Source organism: Delphinus delphis, chromosome 7, assembly GCF_949987515.2.
Source record: "Delphinus delphis chromosome 7, mDelDel1.2, whole genome shotgun sequence".
In the NCBI taxonomy this organism is placed as follows: Eukaryota; Metazoa; Chordata; class Mammalia; order Artiodactyla; family Delphinidae; genus Delphinus; species Delphinus delphis.
The window spans coordinates 55818308-55844668 of record NC_082689.1 but is presented as its reverse complement, the minus strand read 5'-3'; the positions used below and the strand labels follow the sequence as shown (position 1 = coordinate 55844668).

The 26361-nt window shown below is 43.7% G+C and overlaps 1 protein-coding gene across 3 annotated transcripts in view; it reads right to left on the bottom strand.

Annotated features, from left to right (window-relative positions):
- The window catches only part of NFE2L2 (NFE2 like bZIP transcription factor 2), a 37516-nt gene extending 12075 nt beyond the window's left edge, over positions 1–25441 (bottom strand). Inside the window, exon 1 of one of the 3 annotated variants that reach the window (XM_060016535.1) lies at positions 25224–25441. In XM_060016535.1, coding sequence (XP_059872518.1) covers positions 25224–25268 — 45 coding nt within the window. In that variant the 5' untranslated portion in view covers positions 25269–25441. Of the gene's footprint in view, positions 1–10462; positions 16559–24071; positions 25066–25223 lie in introns of those variants that run through there. The other 2 variants (XM_060016537.1, XM_060016534.1) reach the window with 2 other exon arrangements.
- Positions 25442–26361: the final 920 nt, after the last annotated feature.

Sequence of the window (26361 nt, the reverse complement as noted above, 5' to 3'; positions counted from 1 at the left end):
AAGGGGGGGGGTCTTTAATTTCTTTTTTAGTGTGAAATTTTTGAGTATGAAATATTTCATACTAATAGCTAAAAGATCACTTCAGAATGGTGATAGTTATAATAAAGGTGGTGGTCAAGATTAACAAGATTTAGTGTCCATACTACCCTAAATGGATCATTAATCCAGCAACCCATCTACTACATGCATATAGCTCGCCATTCAGGTGCCAGGAACTGCGCTAGGCGCTGGGGACACAGAGATAAACAGAGGACAGTCTCTGATCTCAGTTTAGAGACTCAAGGAGAAACATGTAGGAGCCAAGGCAGCACAGAGGAAGTGTCACTAAACTGCACAGAAAGACCTCACAGGAGTGACAACTGACTTAAGTACGCCAGTCACAACTGCATGAACATCACACCCGCTTAAACAAGGGGTAAGCCGGGTTTTTCCAAACATCTAGTCCACATGACTATCTGAAAGCAAAGGAGGTTTTGGAGTGGAGAACACAAACAACCCATCTCCACTCACTCTGCTTTCTTGGTCTCCCCTCTGGTGGCAGCAATCCCCCCACGCCTCCCCGTTTCCCCCCAGAGGCTCAGATCCTCCAGCACGAGGAAAATTCTCAGAGACTTCCTCCTCACATGTAGACTTCTCGGTCAGTATGACTCATCTCAGCTGAGATGGGAATTACTGCTAATGCCACAGTGTCACAGAACGCTGCGACTGAAGGGGCCCAGAGGACTCACAGCCCCTTCCATTTTTCAAATGGGGAAACAGGTCTAGAGGATGAAATGACTTGCCCCAAGGTCAGAGATCAAGGATTCCAAAACTACTATGGTCTACTTTTCTAATTTTACAAATCCTGCCAAGTTATTTGGCAGAGGGGGAAAAAGATACATTTTTGCTTCACTGTTTCAATTTGCACCTCTGGCCCCAGCTTGCCAGTCTGCAGGTGCCTCGCAGCTTCTATTTGAGCTGGCATTTGCCGAGCACTTCATGGTTTGCAGGGGTGTTCACTGCAGAGCAAGGGGGAGGTGGCTTATCTTCATCTACGAATGAGCACAATTAGGCTTTGGGCCTCGAGCATCCTTGCCCCAAATTGCATGCTTGGCAAGTGGCAGAGCCAGGACCCCAACCAAGAACTGATTCTGAGCCTGTGGGCTCTTCCCACCACTGCAGGACAAAGGCTGCAAACTGCTTTAGCCCCAGGTGGGACGCTAAGGCTTGGAAGCTGGCTCTGCTGAAGCTCAGACCCACCCTTCCTGATGACTCAGGGCAAATACAGTCAACGGCACACACAGAGCTTAGCATTTAAATCTTCCCATAAAGCCAATATTTACCCCGTACTTTGTATATCTTATGTTATCTGGTCTGACTAAACTGCAAACTCCTTCAAGGCATGACAATGTCTTTTTTTTTTAATTTATTTATTATTATTTTATTTATTTATTGTTTCTGGCTGCATTGGGTCTTTGTTGCTGTGCACGGGCTTTTCTCTAGTTGCGGCGAGCAGGGGCTACTCCTGGTTGCGGTGCGCGGGCTTCTCCTTGCGGTGGCTTCTCTTGTTGCGGAGCACGGGCTCTAGGTGCGTGGGCTTCAGTAGTTGTGGCTCGTGGGCTCTACAGCGCAGGCTCAGTAGTTGTGGCGCACAGGCTTAGCTGCTCTGCAGCATGTGGGACCTTCCCGAACCAGGGCTCGAACCCATGTCCCCCTGCACTGGCAGGCAGATTCTCAGCCACTGCACCACCAGGGAAGCCCAACAATGTCTTTTCTTAATAGATGGTAGATGTACATAGTATAAAATTTAAAAGTTGCAAAAGTAATCTCCCAGTTATCCTTCCCCAAGGCAACCATTGGCATCAGTTTTCTGTGTTCTTAGGAAGATATTCTATTAAATACACACCCGTAGGCACACACACAAGTAGCATATAATCATAATGTTCCACACTTATTTCTCCCTTTTTAGAGATGGTTCTATATCAGGGCCTAGAGTTGTTCCATTATTTTTAATGGCTGAGTAGTATTTCATTATGAGGATGTACTATATTATTTAATAATTACTTAATCAGCCCCTCATTGGGCTTTTAAGTTATTCCTAATCTTTTGCTATTACAAATGATGCTATAATGGCTACCTTTGTACATAAATCATTTCACGAATGTGTGAGGATTATCTGTGGGATAGATACTTAGAAGTGGAATTGCTGGTCAAAGAGTATATGCATTTTTATTTATGATACATATTGCCAAACAGCTCTCCACAGAGGCTGTACCTTTTACACCCCACCAGCAATGAGAAATGCTCATTTCCCCACTCTGTTCCCCACTCATGTGTCCTTCACACCTTGCGGCATATTGGCACGTGGTACCCACTCAATAAATACATTGTAATTGTTGATACAAGGTGTCCTATATTAATTCCAGAATCATTTCAAAATCAGCCCTCCCACTATTTTTAAAGATAACAAAATTAAGACTAAAGAAGAGAATATACTGTACATACATACAATCAGTTGTCCGGCAAACAGCATTTGTTTAATCAACAGTCTATGTCCAGCCAAGGTAACCTTGGTTGGTGCCTTTGGAGCTGGTAAAACATCTGCAGGGGCAAGAAATGTAAAGGCCACGGTGCACACAGATAGACAGAGGCTAGGCAAAGTCTCAACAGGTGAAACAGGCAAAATCAGCAACCTCAGCCCTTCTAACAGGCAAGGTAAACTCCAAAGAAAAACCAAGTCCAATTAAAAATGGAACTACCATATGATCTAGCAAATCCACACCTGGGCATATGTCTGAAGAAAACAAAATAATTTGAATTTGAAATAATTGAAATAATTTGAAAAGATACATGCACCCTGATGTTCACTGCAGCATTGTTTACAACAGCCAAGATATGGAAGCAACCAAAGTGTCCATCAAGAGATGAATGTTTAAAGAAGATGTGGTGTATATATATACAATGGAATATTAGCCACAAAGAATGCAATTTTGCCATTTGCAACAGCATAGATGGACCTGGAGGTATTAATGCTTGCTGAAATAAGTCCAATAGAGAAAGACAAATACTGTTATGTTTTCATTTTATATATGGAATCTAAAAAATAAAACAAATGACTATAGCAAAACAGAAACAGACTCACAGATACAGAGAACAAACTAGTGGTTACCAGTGAAGAGAGGCCTGGGGGAGAAGAGAATTAAGAAGTAACAAACTACTAGGTATAAAATAAATAAGATACAAAGATGCAATGTACAGCACAAGGAATATAACCAATATTTTATAACTTTAAATGGAGTATAATCTATAAAAGAAAAAGCAGGTTCAGCCAGGCTGACCCATCCACCAGCTCTCTAAAGACCAGGAAAAGGCATCCTTGTCTAGGGATGTGTCTCTCAGAAACCTATGTCTGTTGGCCATTAAATTACATTGAACACACAATTGACTAAGGGGAGCTGACAGTGATCTTGCAGATCACAGACCAAACCCCAGGTTTACAAATGAGAATCCCAGGGCCCAGAGATGCTAAATGGGTAAATGGCCCTAGGTCTCATTTGACTGAGCAGAACCCAGGAGGGGGCATCTGGTCAACTAACACAAATTAGATTTCAAACTAGACTTTCCTATTGCATGCACGCATGCATGCATTCATTCATTTATTTGGCTGCGCCGGGTCTTAGTTGCGGCACTCAGGATCTTCATTGTGACACACGGGATCTTCGTTGCAGTATGTGAACCCCTAGTTATGGCATGTGGACTCTTAGTTGCAGCATGCATGCAGGATCTAGTTCCCCGACCAGGGGTCGAACCCAGGCCCCCTACACTGGGAGTGCAGAGTCTTAACTACTGGACCACCAGGGAAGTCCCCCTATTGCAATTTCTATTCCTTAAATTCATGAAATACTAGGAATTATTTTGAAAACAGACGTTTACAAAACTGTTGTATGGCATTTGACCCTGCAGCCAAATTAATGGCCTATAAAACTCTGTTACCTGACTGAAGTTTCTGCAGAGAACTTTCCTTTCCCTACTCTTAATCTCTAAATCCTGGGTGGTCTGTGTCCATGCTCAATACAATAGAGCTAAGAGCCTCCCAGTTCTAACCCTTACTTCAGGCAGATCGTCTCCACTACCAAGAGCAAAAGTCTAAAAAAAATTAAAAAAATTAAACTGGACCCCTGAGAACTCCCAAATCATGGGGTCAAAGCCTTGGACCCACTAAATGCACATTCCAAACGTGACTGACTCATCCAAGGCCTCACCAAGACCAAGTGTGACCTCGGAAATAGTTCTACAACTGCTTGGAGAAAGGAAGCCCTCAAGACACCAGTCCTTCCATTTGCAGTGCTTTCGGAGCACAAAATACTTTCACTTGCATGACTGTATCATTTAATCCTCATGCTACTCTGTGTGAAGATCAGTGGGATGAAGAAACAGGTTCAGAAAGGTTAAATATCAAAGGTTGCCCAGCTTGTCAGCTGCATCTGTAGCAGAAGCAGCCCTCTCTAAACCTGACGGACAGACCCATAAATCAAATCACCATTTAATAACTCGCAATGCCTCCCTTTCCTCCTCTATGCCTCAAAATAGAAATAAAATTCTGGTTTGCTCTAAGGGTGCCCATTGCAGTTGTTGGTGGCTTCTTCCTTTAAGTCAGTTTTGTTAATAAGAAAACAATACCATAAAACAGGCCTAAACTTTTACCGAATGATCTCAGGCAACCTACCTAAACAATAAACACATGAAGTCAAGCTCTCAGTCTTTTTCTCAAGGACAAAAGCTATGGGTCTGGTTTAAAATCTCTGGCTTTGGGAAAAGAACTCTCTAAATTAAAATATGAAAGCCAGATGTATGGAGTTTTCTAAAGTAAATGATCACACAAAGTGTGGGTATTATTTGTACCTTATTACTATTCCCCATGAAAGTATCATTATACTGCCCAACAAAAATACATGTCAAACATGGAATCAATCACCCTGTCTACTGGTAGGCACAGCACAAAAATTCCTTTCTCTCAGTGCCTAAAATAATTTCTTTTTAAAGGCCTTTTCTTTGGTCTGGATCTCGTGGAAGCTCTTTGCAGCCCTGACACCCACCATGTTTCCAATGCCGAGTAAACCCAGGACCCAAAGCAACAGGCTATAAAGAACATTAAGTTCAGTACCCGTCTAGAATTAGGGCATGCCATGTTACAGTAACTTTTAACCTCAGTTTCTCCATCTGCTGAAGGACAGGGTTGGCTTAAGTGACTCCTAAGATTCCTTCCTCTAAACACCTCTGATTATAAAAAGTCAAAAATACAAGTCTGAAAACTAATTTTGAACTTTAAAACAAGCTAATTTCATCTACCTATAACAGATGCTCTAAAGCAGTACTTTCCAGTAGAAATCTAATGCAAGCCACATGTGTAATTTAAACAATTTTAGTAGCCTTACTAAAAAAAAGTGAATTTAATTTAAACAATATATTTATTTCACCCATGTCAAAAAATTATTCTATCATGTAACCCAAATGTTTCAATTATTAACAAGCTATTAGAAGTGACAGAACACTCAACATACGTAACAAATCTCACCTGAAGGCATCACATGAAATGCTGTCCCCCCAGAATAAAGTTATATTCAACAGAAAAATATCTTATCCTGCTTCTGTCTTAAATTTTAAATAATTCATTAAGATTAAAAATGCGGATCCTCAGTTACACCAGCCCCATTTCAAGTGGTCAAAAGTGACCAATGGCAAGTGACAGTGCAGCTCTGGGGACCTACAGAGTGAGTCCTCCACACTCCTTAGGGGGGAATTCTAATGAACCAAACTCCTCTGTTTCGCAACACCGTAACATTAACCCTTCCAAAGGACACTAGGCAGTATTTATACTGTTAGCAATTATTTGCAAAAAGCTACTTCAATGACCTGAAAGTGACAGTGTGAGTCTTAAGTTACTAAGAGGGCTCATAAGGACCACAGGGGATCACCCTGATGTTAATGAGCAATGTCTGGTCCAGAGGCCACACAATTACCAGATTATTGCAAAGGGCATATGAAGAATGGGTAGAAATAACGGGCTTAGGTGCTAGGAAAATACTATCTGTTCCAACTAAGGATATGAATTAACCCTGAGTCTGGAAATGACATTTCAACTGCTTCAAATGTATATATTTGAACATGCACAGTATCCACTGTTGTCACCAACTGCCAGGCAGCAATTTGGACCTCTTAAAAAGTAATTGATAAGTATATATACCACATTTCATTCTCTTAAAATCAGTATAGAAGGGGCTTCCCTAGTGGCGTGGTGGTTAAGAATCCGCCTGCCAACGCAGGGGACATGCGTTTGAGCCCTGGTCCTGGAAGATCCTGCATGCGGCGGAGGAACTAAGCCCATGCGCCACAACTACTGAAGCCCGCACACCCGGAGCCCGTGCTCCGCAACAGGGGAAACCACCGCAATGAGAGGCCCGGGCACCACGGCCAGAAGGGACCCCAGCTCTATGCAACTGGAGAGGGCTCGCACGCGGCAGCAAGGACCCAACGCAGCCAAAAATAAATAAATAAACTTATTTTTTAAAAAATCAGTACAGGAATCTTTTACTTTCCTTAAGGTAAATCTTTTCAATTAACCCACTAAATAAATATGTAAGGACAATGGCTACCTGGTGAGCCTTTACATTAAGATTTGAAAACAAAAGATCACACTGCCAACATGCTAAATCCAGGTAAAGGTAAGTATGACACAATCTAACAATAATAACAGTAAGTGCATTTACTGTGCGCTTTCTATGTGCTCAAGACTCTTCCAAGCACTTGTACCCATAAGCTCACTTGTACTCACACCAATTGGCAAGGAAGGTGGTATTAAGATCCACACCGTTTATATTACAGAAGAACTCACATAACAGAGGCTCTTACTCAGAATACCCAAGGCCTCTTTAGGGAGGCTGCACAGTGCAGTCCTGCCAGGGCTCTGCTGCTGACTAGCTGTACAGAGAGCTCTGGGCTGTAAGGAAAAACCGAGACATCATACCTGTCCTCACAGAACTGTTTTTCATGTGGGAAAAAGGTATGTGAATGCCACTTAAAAATACAGAAGACAAGCCAGGGGTGAGGTATTAATGCTATTAATAAGTTCAACACCTGTTGCAGATGTCAAAGGAACATGAGAAGCATCTAATTCTGAGGCTTCTGGGTCTAACCACTATACAAAAAATAGAAGGTGAGCTCCTGATGTATTTACATCAGACATCACATGGCAACACCGAAGGGCAGTGGGTGTAAAAAGTTTTCAGCTGTGTCATCTCCCCCATGGGTCTTATAGAAGGTCTTTCCCTTCACCACTCTGCCTTTCTAAAGAGTTACTTAGAGGTAGTTATTACAGAAGAAATATTTCAGTCTTTAAAGACTAAAAGATGGGCTGGGGCTGGGAAGAGGGCAAGGCCACAGGGGTCAGCTCAGGAAGGCTGGCTTTAGCCTTCCACTAACACATTTCCCCCCACCCCCCCACCACCAGCTCTTTCTGTTCATACAACCTGCCTGTGGACACTGCCCCATCTCTAGGCCCAGAACCCCAGAGTAAGAAATTCTGCTACCAGTGAAGGAGTGTGTCTGGCATGGGGTTCAAAGAGATGGCTCTTCAATCCACATAAGCAGGGGATCCAGCAGACAAGCTGGAGGATCCCACAGAGGAGACAGGGCACACATAAGGCCTTGCCATTGATCGGTTTTCTGTCTCCACAACAATCAGGTCCTCACATGAGACCAGGACAAGCCACAGGAGAATATGCAGCTTATAGCGAAGAGTGAAAAGGGGCGGGGATTACCAGAATTCAAGGAGGGATTTTTTTTTCAAGTGGGCCAAGGAAATCTCAGATGCCACATATTCAAACATTCCTGACAAAGAAAATGTATAAGTATGATAATAATCATCACAGCCACCAGTTGTTGTATGCTAGGTCTTGTGCCCAGTTCTTACTTAATCCTAAGAATGCTGTGACATACCTATCACCCACACCTAATGATGATAAAGCCAAGGCACATCCCACTGTATTATCACTCATTCAAGCTCCCTGGGCCTCGATTCTCTCTGTATAAGTCAGGGATAAGGCTCCTTACCTCACAGGGCGGAGTAAGGAGTACACAGGACAAAAATCAGTGTGTGAAAGCACCTGGCACCTGGCCGGCATGTGGAAGAGCCTGAGAGACTGCGGCTGCCTTCCCCAACACTGCTAGATGCCCACATCTGTTAGCTCAGGGCGCACAAGCAAAGCCTCTTTTCTGGGACAGAAAAGAGAGGATATTGTCTGTTTTTTCTCTCTTGGGTGAATTTTGCTAATCACTGAGGCCGGAAGCCAAGGATGAGATGGTCCCAGCTGAAGGAAGACGGTGAGAGCAAAGGGATCTTAGCGGAGGTCAGGAAGAGAGAAACTCTCCCTGTGCCACCACAGAGAAGAAAACAATTCATCCTAAAAGCAAACCGGCAACTTCTGGCTCGTTCTTCCTCTCCTTTCACCAATGGAGTGAATACCCTGGCGATGAGTTTCTGTTAAAACCCAGGAACAGCAGGACCTGCAAGCTTGAGCACAGATGGTTTCACAATGGGGCCAATAGGAGAAAAATCTACTCCCTCCTTGAAAAAGGGAGCTTAAAAAAATTTCTTCTTAAATGGCTAACAAAGGTGGTACAGATCAGAGTGACAGTTACAGATCTTCAATACTGCACTGGTGATGCCAAGGCGACGAAGCCACACCTGCACCACAGCCAGAGCCCCTCAGCATCTCTGCCGACACCTGCCCATCTTCTGATGCATGGGCCATAATAACTTCCTGTCCACATCCAGCTCATGTGTCTTGCCCTTTCCAAAACCTCCCATGATTTCCAAATGCCTTAGATAAACGTGAAACGCCACGCATGGGCACCGAAGGCCCTGTTCAGCCAGCCCCACATTAACCTTTTCACCCCGAGTGACCCTATATGCCGCCACAGGCCAGATCACGCCTGCACCCTTCCTCCAGCTTCCAAGTGAAGCTGAGCCAAGAGGAATCCTACCAGCTTAAAAAATCTAGATAGACTGCTACCTCCTCCAGGACGTCCTCTCTGAGCACCCCAGCTGGAAGTGACATTTTGTCCTCTGCGCTGTCATGTATCACCAATGAATATCACTTGTATATATACCAAGTTCCAAGAGGGCAGTAATGGATTCGCTCTCACATCTGCTGAGCAAGTACTATTAAATAAGCACCAGGCATGGTGCGAGCCACCAGAATTACAAAAATGACAAAAACATAGTCCCTATCCTAGAGGAAGTCATACCTTAAGCAGGGGAGATGGAGATGTAATTTATACTCATTATGATATGAAACATGCCCTATAATCCAGGTGTACAAAGAACAAAGGGACTGATTAATTAGGAGAAGGGGTAATTTGAGAAGCAAATCTCCTTCAAGGAGGATAATATATTTGCTACACTATCTATCTTAGAAGATTAAAACAACTTCATGCCCTGAAAGTTCCCTAGGGCGTGTTAATACCTAATAATACTTGTGGAATGAATAAGTTACATTTAGGCTTAGAACTCAGCATTTTCACTGTGTACCTAAGGTGTCTGGGGGGTTAAAGAATTCTAATTACTTAATAAAGGTATCATGTTTAGTATCAGTTATAGCCCAACTACTAGTCATAGAAAAATTATTTAACTTCATTCAAATTTTTCTTTGGGTACTCTACTAAAAACAAAATATTATACCTTAAGAATCATAAATGCACATTACTTCAGGTTAACAATAAAACTGATCTTTTGAGACAACAAATGTGATAGTATTTTCAAATACCCATTAAGGAATTTTGTAATCTGGATAATATAACAATTAGTCAATATAAATGCGGATTAACTGTATTTTCATAGAGGACACGTGCTATTTCCCTCAGGCTGATTGTCAGGAAAAGGACAAGAAAGTGGGCAACCTCACTTTCCTCCCTATTCTAGATTTTGTTTCTAAAGCATCAATCTATCACCAGAATAGCTCAACCTCTTCAGCTACCTTATAGCTTCCCTTACTATCTGTCCTCAGTACCCAAACTTCTTCAAAAAGTACCCGGTGGGCTTCCCTGGTGGCGCAGTGGTTGGGAGTCCGCCTGCCGATGCAGGGGACGCGGGTTCGTGCCGCGCTCTGGGAGGATCCCACATGCCGCAGAGCGGCCGGAGCCTGTGCTCCGCAACGGGAGAGGCCACAGCAGTGAGAGGCCCGCGTACCGCAAAAAAAAAAAAAAAAAAAAAAAAAAAGTACCCGGTAGAAAAGGCAGTCAAGACCCAGAGAGGTGTGGCATATGACTTTTAACTTCACCCTGAAATTTAAAAAAATGTTTAGCTTATCTTTTTAGGACTAGTTCCCTGCAGCTATAGGCTGGAAAAATGGTAAATAGCAGCGGTAACAATCACCAGGTCAAATAAAACTGCTCTGTGTTAAAGGATCTGAAGGAGACACTCTACCTGAGTAAATGAAGTGTACTTGGTCCCTCTGGTTTCTAGAGTTTTCATCACGTTCTGTGTTCTCTCTCCCACTACCCCCTTCTGGTTTAGAATAAGAGGTATGAACAGGCTGCCATCGGAGGAGATGGTGGGCTACCCTGCAAAGAACAAGGAATATCCTGAGGTTTCCTGAGAACAAACAGTAATATCCCGGCTTCAAACTGTCTCTGGAAGTCACTGCATCACAGTGGTTCCACTGGGGCTGGGACCACCACCTAGAAGCAATTGGAACGGTGTCGGGACAGGGGAGGGCGGCCCTTTCTGGTCGTCACAGTGAAGCTAAATACTCTGTAATGTGGGACAACCCCCCATTCCAAAGAGAAGTCCAGCCCCTTTGCCAGCGGTACCCTCTTTGAGGAACACTGAGGGAGCTCCTTGAGGTAGAGACACTGTCTTAATGAATCTCTGTAAAGGAGCCCCTCATTCTTTAGCATCTAACCAAACACCCATAGTCATCAGACAAGGAAGGAAAGCAAGAAAGGAAGGGAGAGCAGTGATGACGGACTTTCTAAATCCCTGTTCTGCCATCGAGAGTGGCATGGCCATGGACAAGTTACTTTACCTCTTTGAATAGGTTTCCTAGTCTGTAAAAAGGGGGTAACAGCCGCCATCACCATAGCTTTATTGTCAAGATCAAGTAAGAGGGAACATGTCCAGGACCTAGTACAGTACTAGCAGCTGTTCAGTAAATGTTAGTTTTTCCCCTTTTTCTTCCCCCTGAAATTGCCAGTTGCCTGTATCCTGATGTCTTGTAACATCCAAAGGTTGGTTCTCTTTATAACGTTGCAAGCGAGTTGGTAATGCAAGAGAGTCGGTAATGTGAACAAAAATGAAAGAGTAATTGTTCCCTCCGCCTCCGTTATTAGCTCCGCCAGCACACACACCGGTCACTGAAACCTGATGGCACAACGGTGCTGTTATCAAGTGAACTTTGGAAACCTGTAGCACAGGGCAATGCCATGCGCTCCGGAGCCGCAGGTTTCCAAGAGTCCCACAGGGACAGAGGAAAGGGGGGTCGTTTTTACCCACATCTCTCTGGGGAGAAAAGGCTTTATTTTTCAGGATCAATAGAAGAGATGTTCCCCCAGCTCTTCTTAAGATGCTTTTCCTCCTTTCTGAACCTCCCCCCAAGTTCAAGACCCAGAGGCCCAAGTCCTTCAGCAACACCAAAAACTTCTGTATATAATCAATCCTGCCCTGGCATCCCAGGGGCACCTCATGGGGGAAGGGGGCACAGAACCTACCAATAGTGGGGATGCTTATCGAATCTGGGAACTCCCCTAAGGGAATCTCCATCCGCGCACTCTTGAGAGGAATTCCTAACATTTCATTATTATTGAATCACTCTGTGGTCACATATGTGCACTCCGCTAACCAGAAGAAATATATAGCATAAAATGTGCCATGCAAGTCAGAATCAAGTAGGCACTGCGGTCTAATAGGATTCCCACGCAACCTGCCCCCAAGCAGGTGTGCCAAGTGCCCCAAAGGCAAAGCATCATGTCTGCTCTAAGATTCCTGAAAAGAAGATGGTTTGGAGAAAAGTGCCAGGACTCTGATGGCAGAGAATGCTCCAGTGCCAGCTCTAGCTCTTACCAGCTATGTGACTGCTTTGGTCATTTGCCCATGGCCCCCAGATCCCTTCCCCATCCATCCCCAGGCTCCCTTGCTATATGGCTTCCGGCTACATTCCAGCAGGGGTCTGCGAGAGGAGCGGGGGACGCTGGATGGTAGGAGGCAGAGCCCCTCTCTCAGTGGCCCCAGCTCCTCACTCGGTCCAGCTGCGGGAGGGCCGGTGAGGCCCTGGAATTCCACCTCCTCTCTCTGCCCCTCCAGCTCTAGGGCTGGCAAGTGGTTTCCAGAGGCTGCTAATCTCTGGGTTGTCTGTCTGGTTTCTCGGCTCTCCCATCACCTATATAATTAATTTCCTATATGAAATCCTTCTGCTTAAAATACCTCATGTGCTTTCCAGTTCCTAAACCGAACTCTGGACTGCTTCTTAACCTCTCCAAAGAATTTTCTCAATAATGACAAAACATACCTTAACAGGGTTGTTAAAAGAACTAAAGATAATGAGTGTAAACACAGCACAAGTAAATACTCCCCAAAATGCTTTCCCTTTTCTCACATGAAGGACCTAAGTACAAGCTGCATGTCAAGGAGCAAATCGAAGTGGTACAGAAGAGACCAAAAAGCTACATTCCTCCTGGGTTCATTAAAATGAATCCTTTAAACTAGTTTTCCTTTTCCTCCCAACCTCTCCCCCTTTACTTCTAGAACCCTTTTTCCAAGTGGAAGGTTACCTGGAATCTCCCCACTCTCAGTCCACTGCCCCAAGGATTCTCCCAAACGTGCAGCCTGGTAAAGAAGTGTCTAGCAGAGGGTGAACCTCTGTCTCTGGAGAAGAAAGAACCTGAACCCACAGTCTGGTTCTCATTCTTGGCCTCGTCTCAGCTTGGGAACCAGCAGAGAAAGAACATACAAGCTGGGGGTAGCACTAAGCACACCAGCCCCACCCCTGTCCTCTGGGGTTGGTTTCTCAATGTACATTTTAAACATGTTTCATTGAGAAGTACCAAGAACAAAATAACTTCTTCAAAAACTGGCAATTTTTTCTATTACAAGAAAAAAAATGATAGTTTTTATTTTTGGTGGTTTTCATTACCAGGATTGTAATGATTAAAAGAATTTGATTTTATTTTTTTGGCTAGGTCAAAAAAATTCATGGTTCTTCAACACGCTCTAGCCACAGCAGCAAGACTCCCTGGCTCCAGGACTGTAAAACCCACCAGCAAAAAGCACAGGTTCTTAATAAGCCAACCCTCAGGCACCTGGAGAAGCAGTGCACGTCCACCTTGGGTCACACCCCTGTTCCGATTCTGTTCACAGAAGGCCTCAGAACCTGATCAATCATTGCTCCCTGTATTCTAATCCCTTAGAATTGCCGGGGGATAGGCTGGGTTCTGCATCCGTGTAATCCATACAGTTCTGTGCTGAAGCAGAGCACACACAAGAACGTCAAGTCTGGAGTAAAGCCAATTTCTATACCGTTTATCAGCAGGCCCCTTACATACACAGTTAATACTGTCCCTGCCTCCCAAACAGAATCGGGAGTGGGCACTAACCCACCCCAACATCGGCTACATCCAGAAAAGGGAAAGGGCATTTAATGCGAAGAATGATTCACTGAAATACAAGCATGCACTGCAAATACCGTTAACAGGTACTTTAAACACATAGGTACATCATTCAGCACAAAACAAGCGAAAGAACAGGACTGTTTTTTTAATCTTAAAACAATAATAGGAGGGACAGGTTAAAAGAATTTCAAACTACTGATGACTAGAATTAGAAAAGCAGGCAGCTTCCTGAGGGCAGACTAGATGTACCCCCCCATCACGTGATGGCCGGGGGAAGACTGGACCTGGGCCACACAAAGATGGGCCTGGCAACACTGGAGAGAGGTCACAGCTGGCTCGGGGCGCCCACGCCCTGCTGGCCCTGTTCCCACCCTGTCTGCAAGGCAGGGCTGAGGCAGCTTCAGAAGGCACTGAACCACACCCTCGAGTGTAGTGCACCACACACACACACACACACACACACAAACAATTCAGAAGTTAGCCCCAGTTTCCAAAGTGTAAACCAGAAGCCATCCAGGTTAAGTACAAACGATAACCACTGTGGTCAGAATATAAAGTTGACTTTGCCAAGCATATACAGAGAATCAAAAAGCTGAGTTGCTAAAAGTGGCCTTGTAGGTGTTAAGTTTTTTGTTTTTTAATGGAGGAAGATAGAGGCCCAGGAATGCAGAGCTCAGAGCTTCCTCTAGGAGGCAGTGTTGGGTCCTGGCCTCCAAGCTCTCCAGCCTCCCCAGTGCCCTGCATTGGTCCTCACTGCCTTTTCTATGTGATTGCCAAATAATCTACGCTGCAGGTTATCACTCGCCACACTCCTGACCAAACACACTTCTACTAACCCACTTGGGGAAAACCTTTTGATGACAAAATTATCACCCAAATCTCCATGAGGGATTAAAGAGCTCAAATTATATTTACTGAAGTTCAAACATTCACCAGGCATCTTAAACACATCTCCCAGATTTAGGTATTAATCTTAAGGCTGTGAAGGTCAGTGATCAAACATAAGAACACTTCCTTTCATGAATTAAGCAACATCCTAACCAGATTTTCTAAATCACTCTATAAATATAAATACCTTTCATGGGTACCAAGCACTGTGCCAGCTTCTCTAGGGTACTGGTTCTCAAACCTAATTGCACAAAGGAATTCCTTCCAAAGCTTGAAAAGATATTGATGCCTGGGTCCCACCCCCAGAGATTTTAATGTAATGAGGTGGTAAGGCCTGGGCATCAGTATTTTAAATATGATGGTGACTCTAATATACAGTGAATTTTAAGAACCATTACCACAGGGAACAAAAATATATACATAAAGTAGAACCACCCAAACGTCCATGCACTGATAAGTGGGTAAATAAAATGTGGTGTATCCATATAATGGAATAGTATTTGGCAATAAGAAGTACAAAGTCCTGATACATGCTACAATATGGTCAAACTGTGTAAACACGTTAAGTGAAAGAAGCCAGTCACAGAGAACCACACATGCTATGATTCCATTTATATGAAATATCCAGGAGACAAATCCATAGAAAGAGAGAATAATGAGTGCTTACCAGGAGCTAAGGGAGTTTGGGGGAAATGGGATGTGATGACTGCTAATGGATATGGGTTTATTTTGGGGTGATGAAAATGTTCTAAAATTGATTGTGATGATGGCTGTACTACTCTGAATACACTCAGTCACTGAACTGTCCATTTTAAACGAGTGGACTGTATAGTATGCGGATTACATCTCATAAAGCTGTTTAAAAGAGGAGAGAAATATAAATTCTATGCCCAGCTCCCAAGGAACTTACAATCTAGCTGTAGAGGAAAAAAACATAGATACATACATAAGACAAGTATCAGAGATTTTAAAAAGCAATTAGAGAATTGCCTAATGCACAAAATAAAAACTCTAAGTTCAGAAGAAGGCTTCAAAGCCAAATGATCTGATAGTTTTCTTTTCTTACCCAACCATTCTTCTCTGATTTGAAGAAAAGCAATGGAGAGTTTGGATCTCATCAGTACGCTGCCGATATCAAAGGCCCCAAAGTTTCAATTTCCAAGTTTGTGAGAAATGGAATGACTAATTTAGCATTGCCAGGGAATTTTTTTAATCCTTCAGGATACAGGCTGTTGGGAGTTCCCTGATGGTCTAGTGTAGGATTCTGGGCTTTCACTGCCGTGGCCTGGGTTCAATCCCTGGTCAGGGAAGATCCCAGCAAGGCTTGCGGCATGGCCAAAAAAATAAACAACTAAAAAACCAGAATACAGGCTGTTGATGGATTACAGTGACTCTCAATTATCAACAGGGTCTTTGAAAGATGAATTTGGTGCTCTAAATACTTCTTACGTCCCGGGTTTGTCTTCACCTCTACCAGAGTTTGGGCCAAATAAACTTACATGCTCACACACAGAGGAAGATTTTCATATATAAGGCTCTGTGATACACAGGTGTTACAGGACATATACCATAAAAACGATATGTTAAAGTGCTTCCTATCCTCAGTGTTCCTAAAATTCTTCGTACTAATAGTTAAAAAGTGTTTACTGTGGGAGGGGCTGACCCAGAGAAAATTCCTACTTTAGGCAAGATAGGATTTTGTTTAGCAATCTTGTTTTGTCTTGGCGGGGAAAGTTACTGTAAGAACACCATTTGTATTTTTTCTAACACTTTTTGGGAACGTTATACATTTGAATATATGTTTTGCTTTCATTTCCAGAAAACATACCATTATCAATGAAAGAAGTCTTGGCCTGTATCTTAGAGCCTCTTTAATAAATGTTTGTTGGAGCATATTTAAAAGCAGGTGGTAATTACATTTTTAAAAGGTTGCCCACTCTCACCACTCTTATTCAACATAGTTTTGGAAGTTTTAGCCACAGCAATCAGAGAAGAAAAGGAAATAAAAGGAATCCAAATCAGAAAAGAAAAAGTAAAGCTGTCACTGTTTGCAGATGACATGATCCTATACATAGAGAACCCTAAAGATGCTACCAGAAAACTACTAGAGCTAATCAATGAATTTGGTAAAGTGGCAGGATACAAAATTAATGCACAGAAATCTCTGGCATTCCTATATACTAATGATGAAAAATCTGAAAGTGAAATCAAGAAAACACTCCCATTTACTATTGCAACAAAAAGAATAAAATACCTAGGAATAAACCTACCTAAGGAGACAAAAGACCTGTATGCAGAAAATTATAAGACACTGATGAAAGAAATTAAAGATGATACAAATAGATGGAGAGATATACCATGTTCTTGGATTGGAAGAATCAACGCTGTGAAAATGACTCTACTACCCAAAGCAATCTACAGATTCAATGCAATCCCTATGAAACTACCACTGGCATTTTTCACAGAACTAGAACAAAAAATTTCACAATTTGTATGGAAACACAAAAGACCCCGAATAGCCAAAGCAATCTTGAGAACGAAAAATGGAGCTGGAGGAATCAGGCTTCCTGACTTCAGACTATACTACAAAGCTACAGTAATCAAGACAGTATGGTACTGGCACAAAAACAGAAATATAGATCAATGGAACAGGATAGAAAGCCCAGAGATAAACCCACGCACATATGGTCACCTTATCTTTGACAAAGGAGGCAGAAATGTACAGTGGAGAAAGGACAGCCTATTCAATAAGTGGTGCTGGGAAAACTGGACAGCTACATGTAAAAGTATGAGATTAGATCACTCCCTAACACCATACACAAAAATAAGCTCAAAATGGATTAAAGACCTAAATGTAAGGCCAGAAACTATCAAACTCTTAGACGAAAACATAGGCAGAACACTCTATGACATAAATCACAGCAAGGTCCTTTTTGACCCACCTCCTAGAGAAATGGAAATAAAAACAAAAGTAAACAAATGGGACCTAATGAAACTTAAAAGCTTTTGCACAGCAAAGGAAACCATAAAGAAGACAAAAAGACAACCCTCAGAATGGGAGAAAATATTTGCAAATGAAGCAACTGACAAAGGATTAATCTCCAAAATTTACAAGCAGCTCATGCAGCTTAATAACAAAAAAACAAACAACCCAATCCAAAAATGGGCAGAAGACCTAAATAGACATTTCTCCAAAGAAGATATACAGAGTGCCAACATACACATGAAAGAATGCTCAACATCACTAATCATTAGAGAAATGCAAATCAAAACGACAATGAGATATCATCTCACACCAGTCAGAATGGCCATCATCAAAAAATCTAGAAACAACAAATGCTGGAGAGGGTGTGGAGAAAAGGGAACCCTCTTACACTGTTGGTGGGAATGTAAATTGATACAGCCACTGTGGAGAACAGTATGGAGGTTCCTTAAAAAGCTACAAATAGAACTACCATATGACCCAGCAATCCCACTACTGGGCATATACCCTGAGAAAACCATAATTCAAAAAGAGTCATGTACCAAAATGTTCATTGCAGCTCTATTTACAATAGCCCAGAGATGGAAACAACCTAAGTGTCCATCATCGGATGAATGGATAAAGAAGATGTGGCACATATATACAATGGAATATTACTCAGCCATAAAAAGAGATGAAATTGAGCTATTTGTAATGAGGTGGATAGACCTAGAGTCTGTCATACAGAGTGAAGTAAGTCAGAAAGAGAGAGACGAATACCGTATGCTAACACATATATATGGAATTTAAGAAAAAAAAAAATGTCATGAAAAACCTAGGGGTGAAACAGGAATAAAGACACAGACTTACTAGAGAATGGACTTGAGGCTATGGGGAGGGGGAAGGGTAAACGGTGACAAAGCGATAAAGAGGCATGGACATATATACACTACTAAACGTAAGGTAGATAGCTAGTGGGAAGCAGCCGCATAGCACAGGGAGATCAGCTCGGTGCTTTGTGACCGCCTGGAGGGGTGGGATAGGGAGGGTGGGAGGGAGGGAGACGCAAGCGGGAAGAGATATGGGAACATATGTGTATATATAACTGATTCATTTTGTTGTGAAGCTGAAACTAACATACCATTGTAAAGCAATTATACTCCAATAAAGATGTTTAAAAAAAAATAAATAAATAAAAGGAAAAAAAAAAAAAAAAACTCCTAGAAATCTTATTATCAAAATATAAACTCTGTTCTCCTTTTTTTTTTTTTTTTTTTGCAGGACGCGGGCCTCTCACTGTTGTGGCCTCTCCGGTTGCGGAGCACAGGCTCCGGACGCGCAGGCTCAGCGGCCATGGCTCACGGGCCCAGCTGCTCCGCGGCATAGGGGATCTTCCCGGACCGGGGCACGAACCTGTGTCCCCTGCATCGGCAGGGGGACTCTCAACCACTGCGCCACCAGGGAAGCCCTGTTCTCCATTTTACAGTAAACTTAGAATAAACATACAGCCATTGGTGAAGGAAGCAGGTTGAATATTGCATTTAGTAAATCTGTTGAATACTGCATTTAGTAAATCTGTTGAATACTGCATTTAGTAAATACTGCATTTAGTAAATCTGTTGCATACCCGGGTGTGCAACAAGAGATTCCAGGAAACTTTCAGAAGTGACTTGACCACTGTTAAATAGCCTGGGATTAGTCAGACCAACTTTTAGGCAAATCATCCACTGAAACCTAAAAAATCCTGCAGCATCCTTAACTCAGACAAATAAGACAATAATTCTGAAAACAATTTGTTTAATAATAAGGACTAAGAAATAAAGTATTTAATTTTGAAATGTACCACACTCAAAACCCCAAGAAAACTTCAATTAGACAGACCTGAGCCCTTGTGCTTGCTTCAAATCAGAAATGCCAAAACAGCAGATTAGTGTTTAATTCGAGCCAACAGGTTTCTACTAGCTGTTTTCAACTCAAATTCTCCCCATTTTTCCCACTTTCCTTCAACCAGGTTTAACCCTGTCTGTCCCACTCTTTACCATATACATAAACATCTTCACTACCAAACTTATTTTTGAACACTATTTCAAAATAAAAAGAGCCAATGTCACTGTTTGCAGATGACATGATACTATACATAAAGAATCCTAAAGAGGCTACCAGAAAACTACTAGAGCTAATGAATGAATTTGGTAGAGGAGCAGGATACAAAATTAATGCACAGAAATCTCTTGCATTCCTATACACTAATGATGAAAAATCTGAAAGAGAAATTAAGGAAACACTCCCATTTACCATTGCAACAAAAGAATAAAATACCTAGGAATAAACCTACCTAAGGAGACAAAAGACCTATATGCAGAAAACTATAAGACACTGATGAAAGAAATTAGAGATGATATGAACAGATGGAGACATATCCCATGTTCTTGGATTGGAAGAATCAACGCTGTGAAAATGACTATACTACCCAAAGCAATCTACAGATTCAATGCAATCCCTATCAAATTACCGATGGCATTTTTCACAGAACTACAACAAAAAACTGCACAATTTGTATGGAAACACAAAAGACCCCGAATAGCCAAAGCAATCTTGAGAAAAATGGAGCTGGAGGAATCAGGCTCCCTGACTTCAGCCTATACTACAAAGCTACAGTAATCAAGACAGTATGGTACTGGCAGAAAAACAGAAATATAGATCAATGGTACAGGATAGAGAGCCTAGAGATAAACCCACGCACCTATGGTCACCTTACCTTTGATAAAGGAGGCAAGAACATACAATGGAGGAAAGACAGTCTTTTCAATAAGTGGTGCTGGGAAAACTGGACAGCTACATGTAGAAGAATGAAATTAGAACACTCCCTAACACCATACACAAAAATAAACTCACCATGGATTAAAGACCTAAATGTAAGGCCAGACACTATAAAACTCTCAGAGGAAAACATAGGAAGAACACTCTATGACATAAATCACAACAAGATCCTTTGTGACCCATCTCCTAGAGAAATGGAAATAAAAACAAAAATAAACAAATGGGACCTAATGAAACTTAAAAGCTTTTGCACAGCAAAGGAAACCATAAAAGAGACAAAAAGACAATGCTCAGAATAGGAGAAAATATTTGCAAACGAAGCAACTGACAAAGGATTAATCTCCAAAATATACAAGCAGCTCATGCAGCTCAATATCTAAAAAACAACCTAATCCAAAAATGGGCAGAAGACGTAAATAGACATTTCTCCAAAGAAGATATACAGACTGCCAACAAACACATGAAAAGATGCTCAGCATCACTAATCATTAAAGAAATGCGAATCAAAACTACAATGAGGTATCACCTCACACCAGTCAGAATGGCCATCATCAAAAAATCTACAAACAATAAATGCTGGAGAGGGTGTGGAGAAAAGGGAACCCTCTTGCACTGCTGGCGGGAATGTAAATTGATACAGCCACTATGGAGAACAGGATGGAGGTTCCTTAAAAAGCTAAAAATAGAACTACTATATGACCTAGCAATCCCACTACTGGGTATATACCCTGAAAAAACCATAATTCAAAAAGAGTCATGTACCACAATGTTCATTACAGCACTATTTACAACAGCCAGGACATGGAAGCAATCTAAGTGTCCACTGACAGATGAATGGATAAAGAAGATGTGGCACATATATACAATGGAATATTACTCAGCCATGAAGAGAAACGAAATTGAGTTATTTGTAGTGAGGTGTATGGACCTAGAGTCTGTGTTACAGAGTGAAGAAAGTCAGAAAGAGAAAAACAAATACTGTATGCTAACACATATATATAGACTCTAAAAATTTTTTAAAAAAATGGTTCTGATGAACCTAGGGGCAGGACAGGAAGAAAGATGGAGATGTAGAGAATAGACTTGAGGACACGGGAAGAGGGAATGGTAAGCTGGGACGAAGGGAGAGAGTAGCACTGATATATCTACACTACCAAATGTAAAATAGATAGCTAGTGGGAAGCAGCTGCATAACACAGGGAGAACAGCTCAGTGCTTTATGTCCACCTAGAGAGATGGGACAGGGAGGGTGGAAGGGAGATGCAAGAGGGAGGGGATATGGGGATATATGTATACGTATAGCTGATTCACTTTGTTATACAGCAGAAACTAACACAACATTGTAAAGCAATTATACTCCAATAAAGATGTTTAAAAAAAAAAAGAACCAACGGACCAGGAGAATGTACCAACTAACAAGGCAAATAAAGTTAAACAAAGACTCCAGGAACTAAGAATTTTAATTAAGAAAAAGGAAAAGAGCCCCTGAAAAATATGAGGCAGAATCTTGGACACTGATGAAATACCAAGAATTTTAAAAACTATTATTATATTAAGAAATAGTCCTGTCTCTCTAAATTAAACCCCGCTAGGCCTCTGCAACTTGCTTAAAAGAACTCCATGTGGTAAGTCCAATTGATAGGTTGTATTTACCTTCACTGTATTCAAGGTCCACCTCCCGTCTCACAAACACAAAATATAAAGTTATGATACTTCTTGGTAACTAGAAAAGGTGCGGAGATTAACCTTTTAAATCCCTGCCTGTCCTTCTCTGAGTTTTTCTCAATTTATCCACTTTTTAAAGTGTAAGAGTTTCCTCCTGTTTAAAGTTTAACTAGTCTTGGTCCAGTTTGGAAGTAGAGTCATTCTACATAGGTTTGGAGTCAGACTACCTAGGTTTGAATCCCACCTTTGTCACTCAGTAGTTGGGTTACTTTAACCAGAACTCTGGGCGGCTGTATGCCTCTTTCCTCGCCTAGAAACTGGAGATAATAGTATTTCCCATGGGGTTACTGTGAAATTATGCACGTGAAGCAATTATCATGCTGCCTCGCACACAAGGAAATACTCAATAACTCATCTATGACCATGTTAGTGCCGAACTCTTCCTGAGCCCAAGAGTTTACACTGACGAGTTAACCGCAGATCAAGGAAAAATCAAAGAGGAAGCATTATTTATGCAAAACCCCCTTTAAATGCGTTCAGCCAATAGAGAGAAAATTCCCAGAAAAAAAATGTGCTTATAGTCCACAGAGGGTTCTTTTCTTCAGGCAGCTCTGTAAGTATAATTCATCCTGAATAATAATAAAGAAAGAAAACTAATGTATCTGGCTTTCAATTCTTCCTGGTTATCCTAAAGAAAGTCGGGTTTTGAGTTTTTTTCCCCCCCCAGCATTGTTTATAAAAACCCAAGTTAACAAGAAAGAAAGAGTCCCAAATGGCCCAAGTTATTTTTAATGCAGAAAGACTTATGTGAGTTATGTATTTACCCTCCTACAATCTTTCACAATCTCTCAAGAGATTTTATTCAAATATCTAAAAAGTCAAGTTGTTCTTTGCTCAACATTCATTCAGGAGATGAGAAACCTGTGCTATTTTTCTTTAAAAGTTATCTCATTGGTCTAGTCCAAGATCAACTTCATCCCTCATATACAAAAATACTTTCTCCAAGACACCCTTGAAAAGAGTAATGGATGGTTCCTTCCAGCTATTGGAAATAAAGAATATAAAACTCTCTTTACTGCTGTTCATCAACACCTCCTCCGCACAGAGGGTGAAAAACTGTATCCCAGTACCACTTCACACCTGGTTTTTCTTTGACAAAAGGTTAGAATCCACTTTTAACTCTTCAAATCTTTCTGGACTACAAAGATTTAATATGAATCATAGTTATAGGCATGAAATTGATTCCAAATTTTATTCCATTTTTTTATAGTCTTCAAATATGCAAACTGATGTCTGATTACAAAAGGTGGAAAAGCAGTTACCTTAACAAACATAATTGGAAAATTCACATTTAAAAGAGAAAGCAGTATAGATGGAATCTTAAATCATATAGTAAAGAAAGAAAAAAAATTTTAATAACACTCTAGGCTACATTCCTGAATCTAGAAAAACTAAAGTCTATTAGCATTAAATGTCTTTGGGTCATACAGAGTATTAAAGAAATGGCTATAGGGATTAGTCTTGAACAGCAGCTAAATCGGAAAGCACAATTTACTTCTTCGTACTAGTGGGGAGGGGGAATCCAATCCTAATCATTACTAGGGGAAAGTTCAAGACAAACAGCTTTAAAGAAAAAAAAAAGCACAATTAGTACATTGTCAATAACTCAAAACCTTACTTTAGATCTTCAGGATTACTCTAAAACGTGACGTTTCAGAGCATAAATGTATTTACCGTTCCTATTAAGTTACACATTTCCTTGAACCAAATATTTTTCCAAAGAACCCATTCACACACACAAAAAAATTGGAAATAAAAATATCTACTCCTTTAAAAGTCCCTACAAAGTATATACAGAAACTTGTTTTCACATTTGTGATAATTTACAGAACTTGTTAGCAAAGCCTTATGAAACACAGCTATCCCACCCTCTGCCCTCGCAAATGAAGCAACAAAATAAGAAATCGAGGCAAATTCTCAAACAGAAAAGGAAAACAAAATAAAGCACCCAAGGGAGAATCAATCTATGAAAAGAACAAAATTTAGTAACAGTCTAAAAACAAAAGAAATTCTAATCTACACTCGAAACTCTTACCCTTGACAGCACAGAACAGAATATCCTGCCTTACACATTTTGGAATTACAATTCCGAAACGCTAAATCCAAAAACAAAGCCGCCCGGGGGAAAATAACAATTGCGCAACAGATCAACAGCTCCAACTTTTCCCTTGGCCCCGGCGCGGCAAGGTTTGCACGCTATAAAGCACGAAAGGGCCAACTGAGGGCCGCCGTGACAGCCAACCGACCACTGTCACGGCGGCCGAGGCCAAGCTCGCCCCCCGGGAGGCACCACGCCGGGATCGAGAGGCCGGGGGCGCAGCCGCCTCTGACCCCAGAGTCCACTGCCCCGCCGCCACTTCCCGGCGTGTTGCACGGGGACAACTCCCGGTCTTCGAGCCCGAACCTTTCCCTCGGCTCCAGGGGCCGCGAGGGGGCGCGTGGGGCGGGGTTCGGTCGCTGTACGTCGGGGCAGCCTAGCGCGCTGGGTACTTTATGACCTCCTCCCGCCCCCACCCTGGGGACTGGGCATTCTCGCCAAGCTGCCTAAGGGAGATCCCATGGATGGACCGATCGATTACTTTGCACAGAAGCACCCTCAGACGGCCCAGCGGAGTGAGGGCGCCGCAGCCCGCGCCCTCGGAGGTCATGGGCCGAGGGGCAGCGGCAGAGGGGGGACTCCGGCTCCCAGCCCAAAGGAGACCTCAGTTCCCCCGAGAGCGGCCCCGTGACTAGGCACATTTTTGCCGGTTCCGAGGCTGGGGAGCCGCACAGCCCCGGAAGGGCCGGGCCGCGCCGGCTCAGACCGCCAGCGTCCGCCCCCTCCTGCCCCGCTGCCTCCGGGCCGCTCAAATTCGGGAGGGGGCCCGGCCGGGGCTCCAACGGCCCGGGGCGTGGTTAGAGACGCCCTTCGCCCCACGCGCGAGGGCGTAGCCCCCCAGCACCAACACAGTCTCCCTCGGGGGCTGCGGGCGCGCTGTCAGTCCCACCACCCGGCCGCGTCCCCACACCCCTCGCAAGCCCTCTGGTCCCAGCTCCCCTCCCCCGGCCCCAGCGCAAGCGCAGCGGCTCTGGTGTGCGCGCGGCCGCAGCAGTCCCGGCTCAGGCCACAGACGGGAAGAGAGGCCAGCTGCGGCTGTCCCTCCCGGGCCGCAGCTCCCTCGCGCCCCCGCCCCCGTCCTGGCACCACCTGCTGGGACGGCAGTCCCGGCGGCGGCAGCTCCAAGTCCATCATGCTGAGCTAGGGACGGTGCTCTGAGGCTCCCCGACGGCGGCCCTGTCCCGGCTGCCGAGGCGCGGTGAGGACAGGGCGGTACTGGCGGCGGCGGCGGCGGCTGCTTGTCTAGGATCCTAGGAACTAGCTTCTCCGCGACTCGGCCCGACTCGCCGGCCGGGCTCCTGCCCGGCTCCGCCTCCCGACCCCCGAGGGCGGGGCAAGAGCCCAAGCCCTTCCTTCCCCCGCCGGCCGCGAGGTCTTAGCTTCCGAAAATCCCCCACCCCCGCTCCGGCTGACGCAAGAAGCTGGCGGTCCTGGGGCGGGAAAGGGCCGCGGGAGGGGGTAGCAGTGGGCGGCCGCGGGCGGGATGCCGGGAGGAGGGCCGCCTTAGGCCCCCGGTTCTCCGCTCTCAATTTACCCTTCCCGCAAATACAGCCAACGCTCTCCGCCCGCGGGATTAAGAGTTGTTTGCCGAAGGTCGCTGGGGTGCGGGTGCTTTGAAAGTTTAAACAGTTGGAACAAACACGCCTGGAGACCCCGTAAAGGCGCTGGTATCGGAGCTGCGCTTCCCTGATTTGGACTTGCAGAACCTTGCCCCGCTTTATCTCACCCCACCGCCCGAGAGTGGCGCCAGCCCCGGGGGCGGGGGCCGGAGGCTGGGACCCAGGCCGAGCGCACCGCGCGCCGCACTCTCTCCCCCGGCTCCCCTCCGGGGCTTGGGCCCGTTGGACTTGCCCGGGGTAAATGAGGACCGCGCGGGGAGTTCGTGCTCGCAGTCACCCTGAACGCCCTCCACTTACTCCCACGCCTTGCACTCTCGTCAGGCTCTAGTCGCCGAAGGCAAATGAAATCTCTTTTGCTCGGAGAGTGGTCGATGTTGCCCACCCGGAGCGTTCTTTTCCCGCCAGACCGTACACGCCACACCACAGATGGCGTCCTCTAACACCGTGCGATGCTACTACATGTCATAATCCTCAGAAGTTTTCTTTTCACGTACTCACAATATAATTTTTTAAATAAAAATCCAAAAGACCAAGTTATAAAACTGCAGTGTGGACCCGTCCTGTGAAAACATGTACCTAGAAAAAAAATTAAAAGTCGTTCCTCAAAA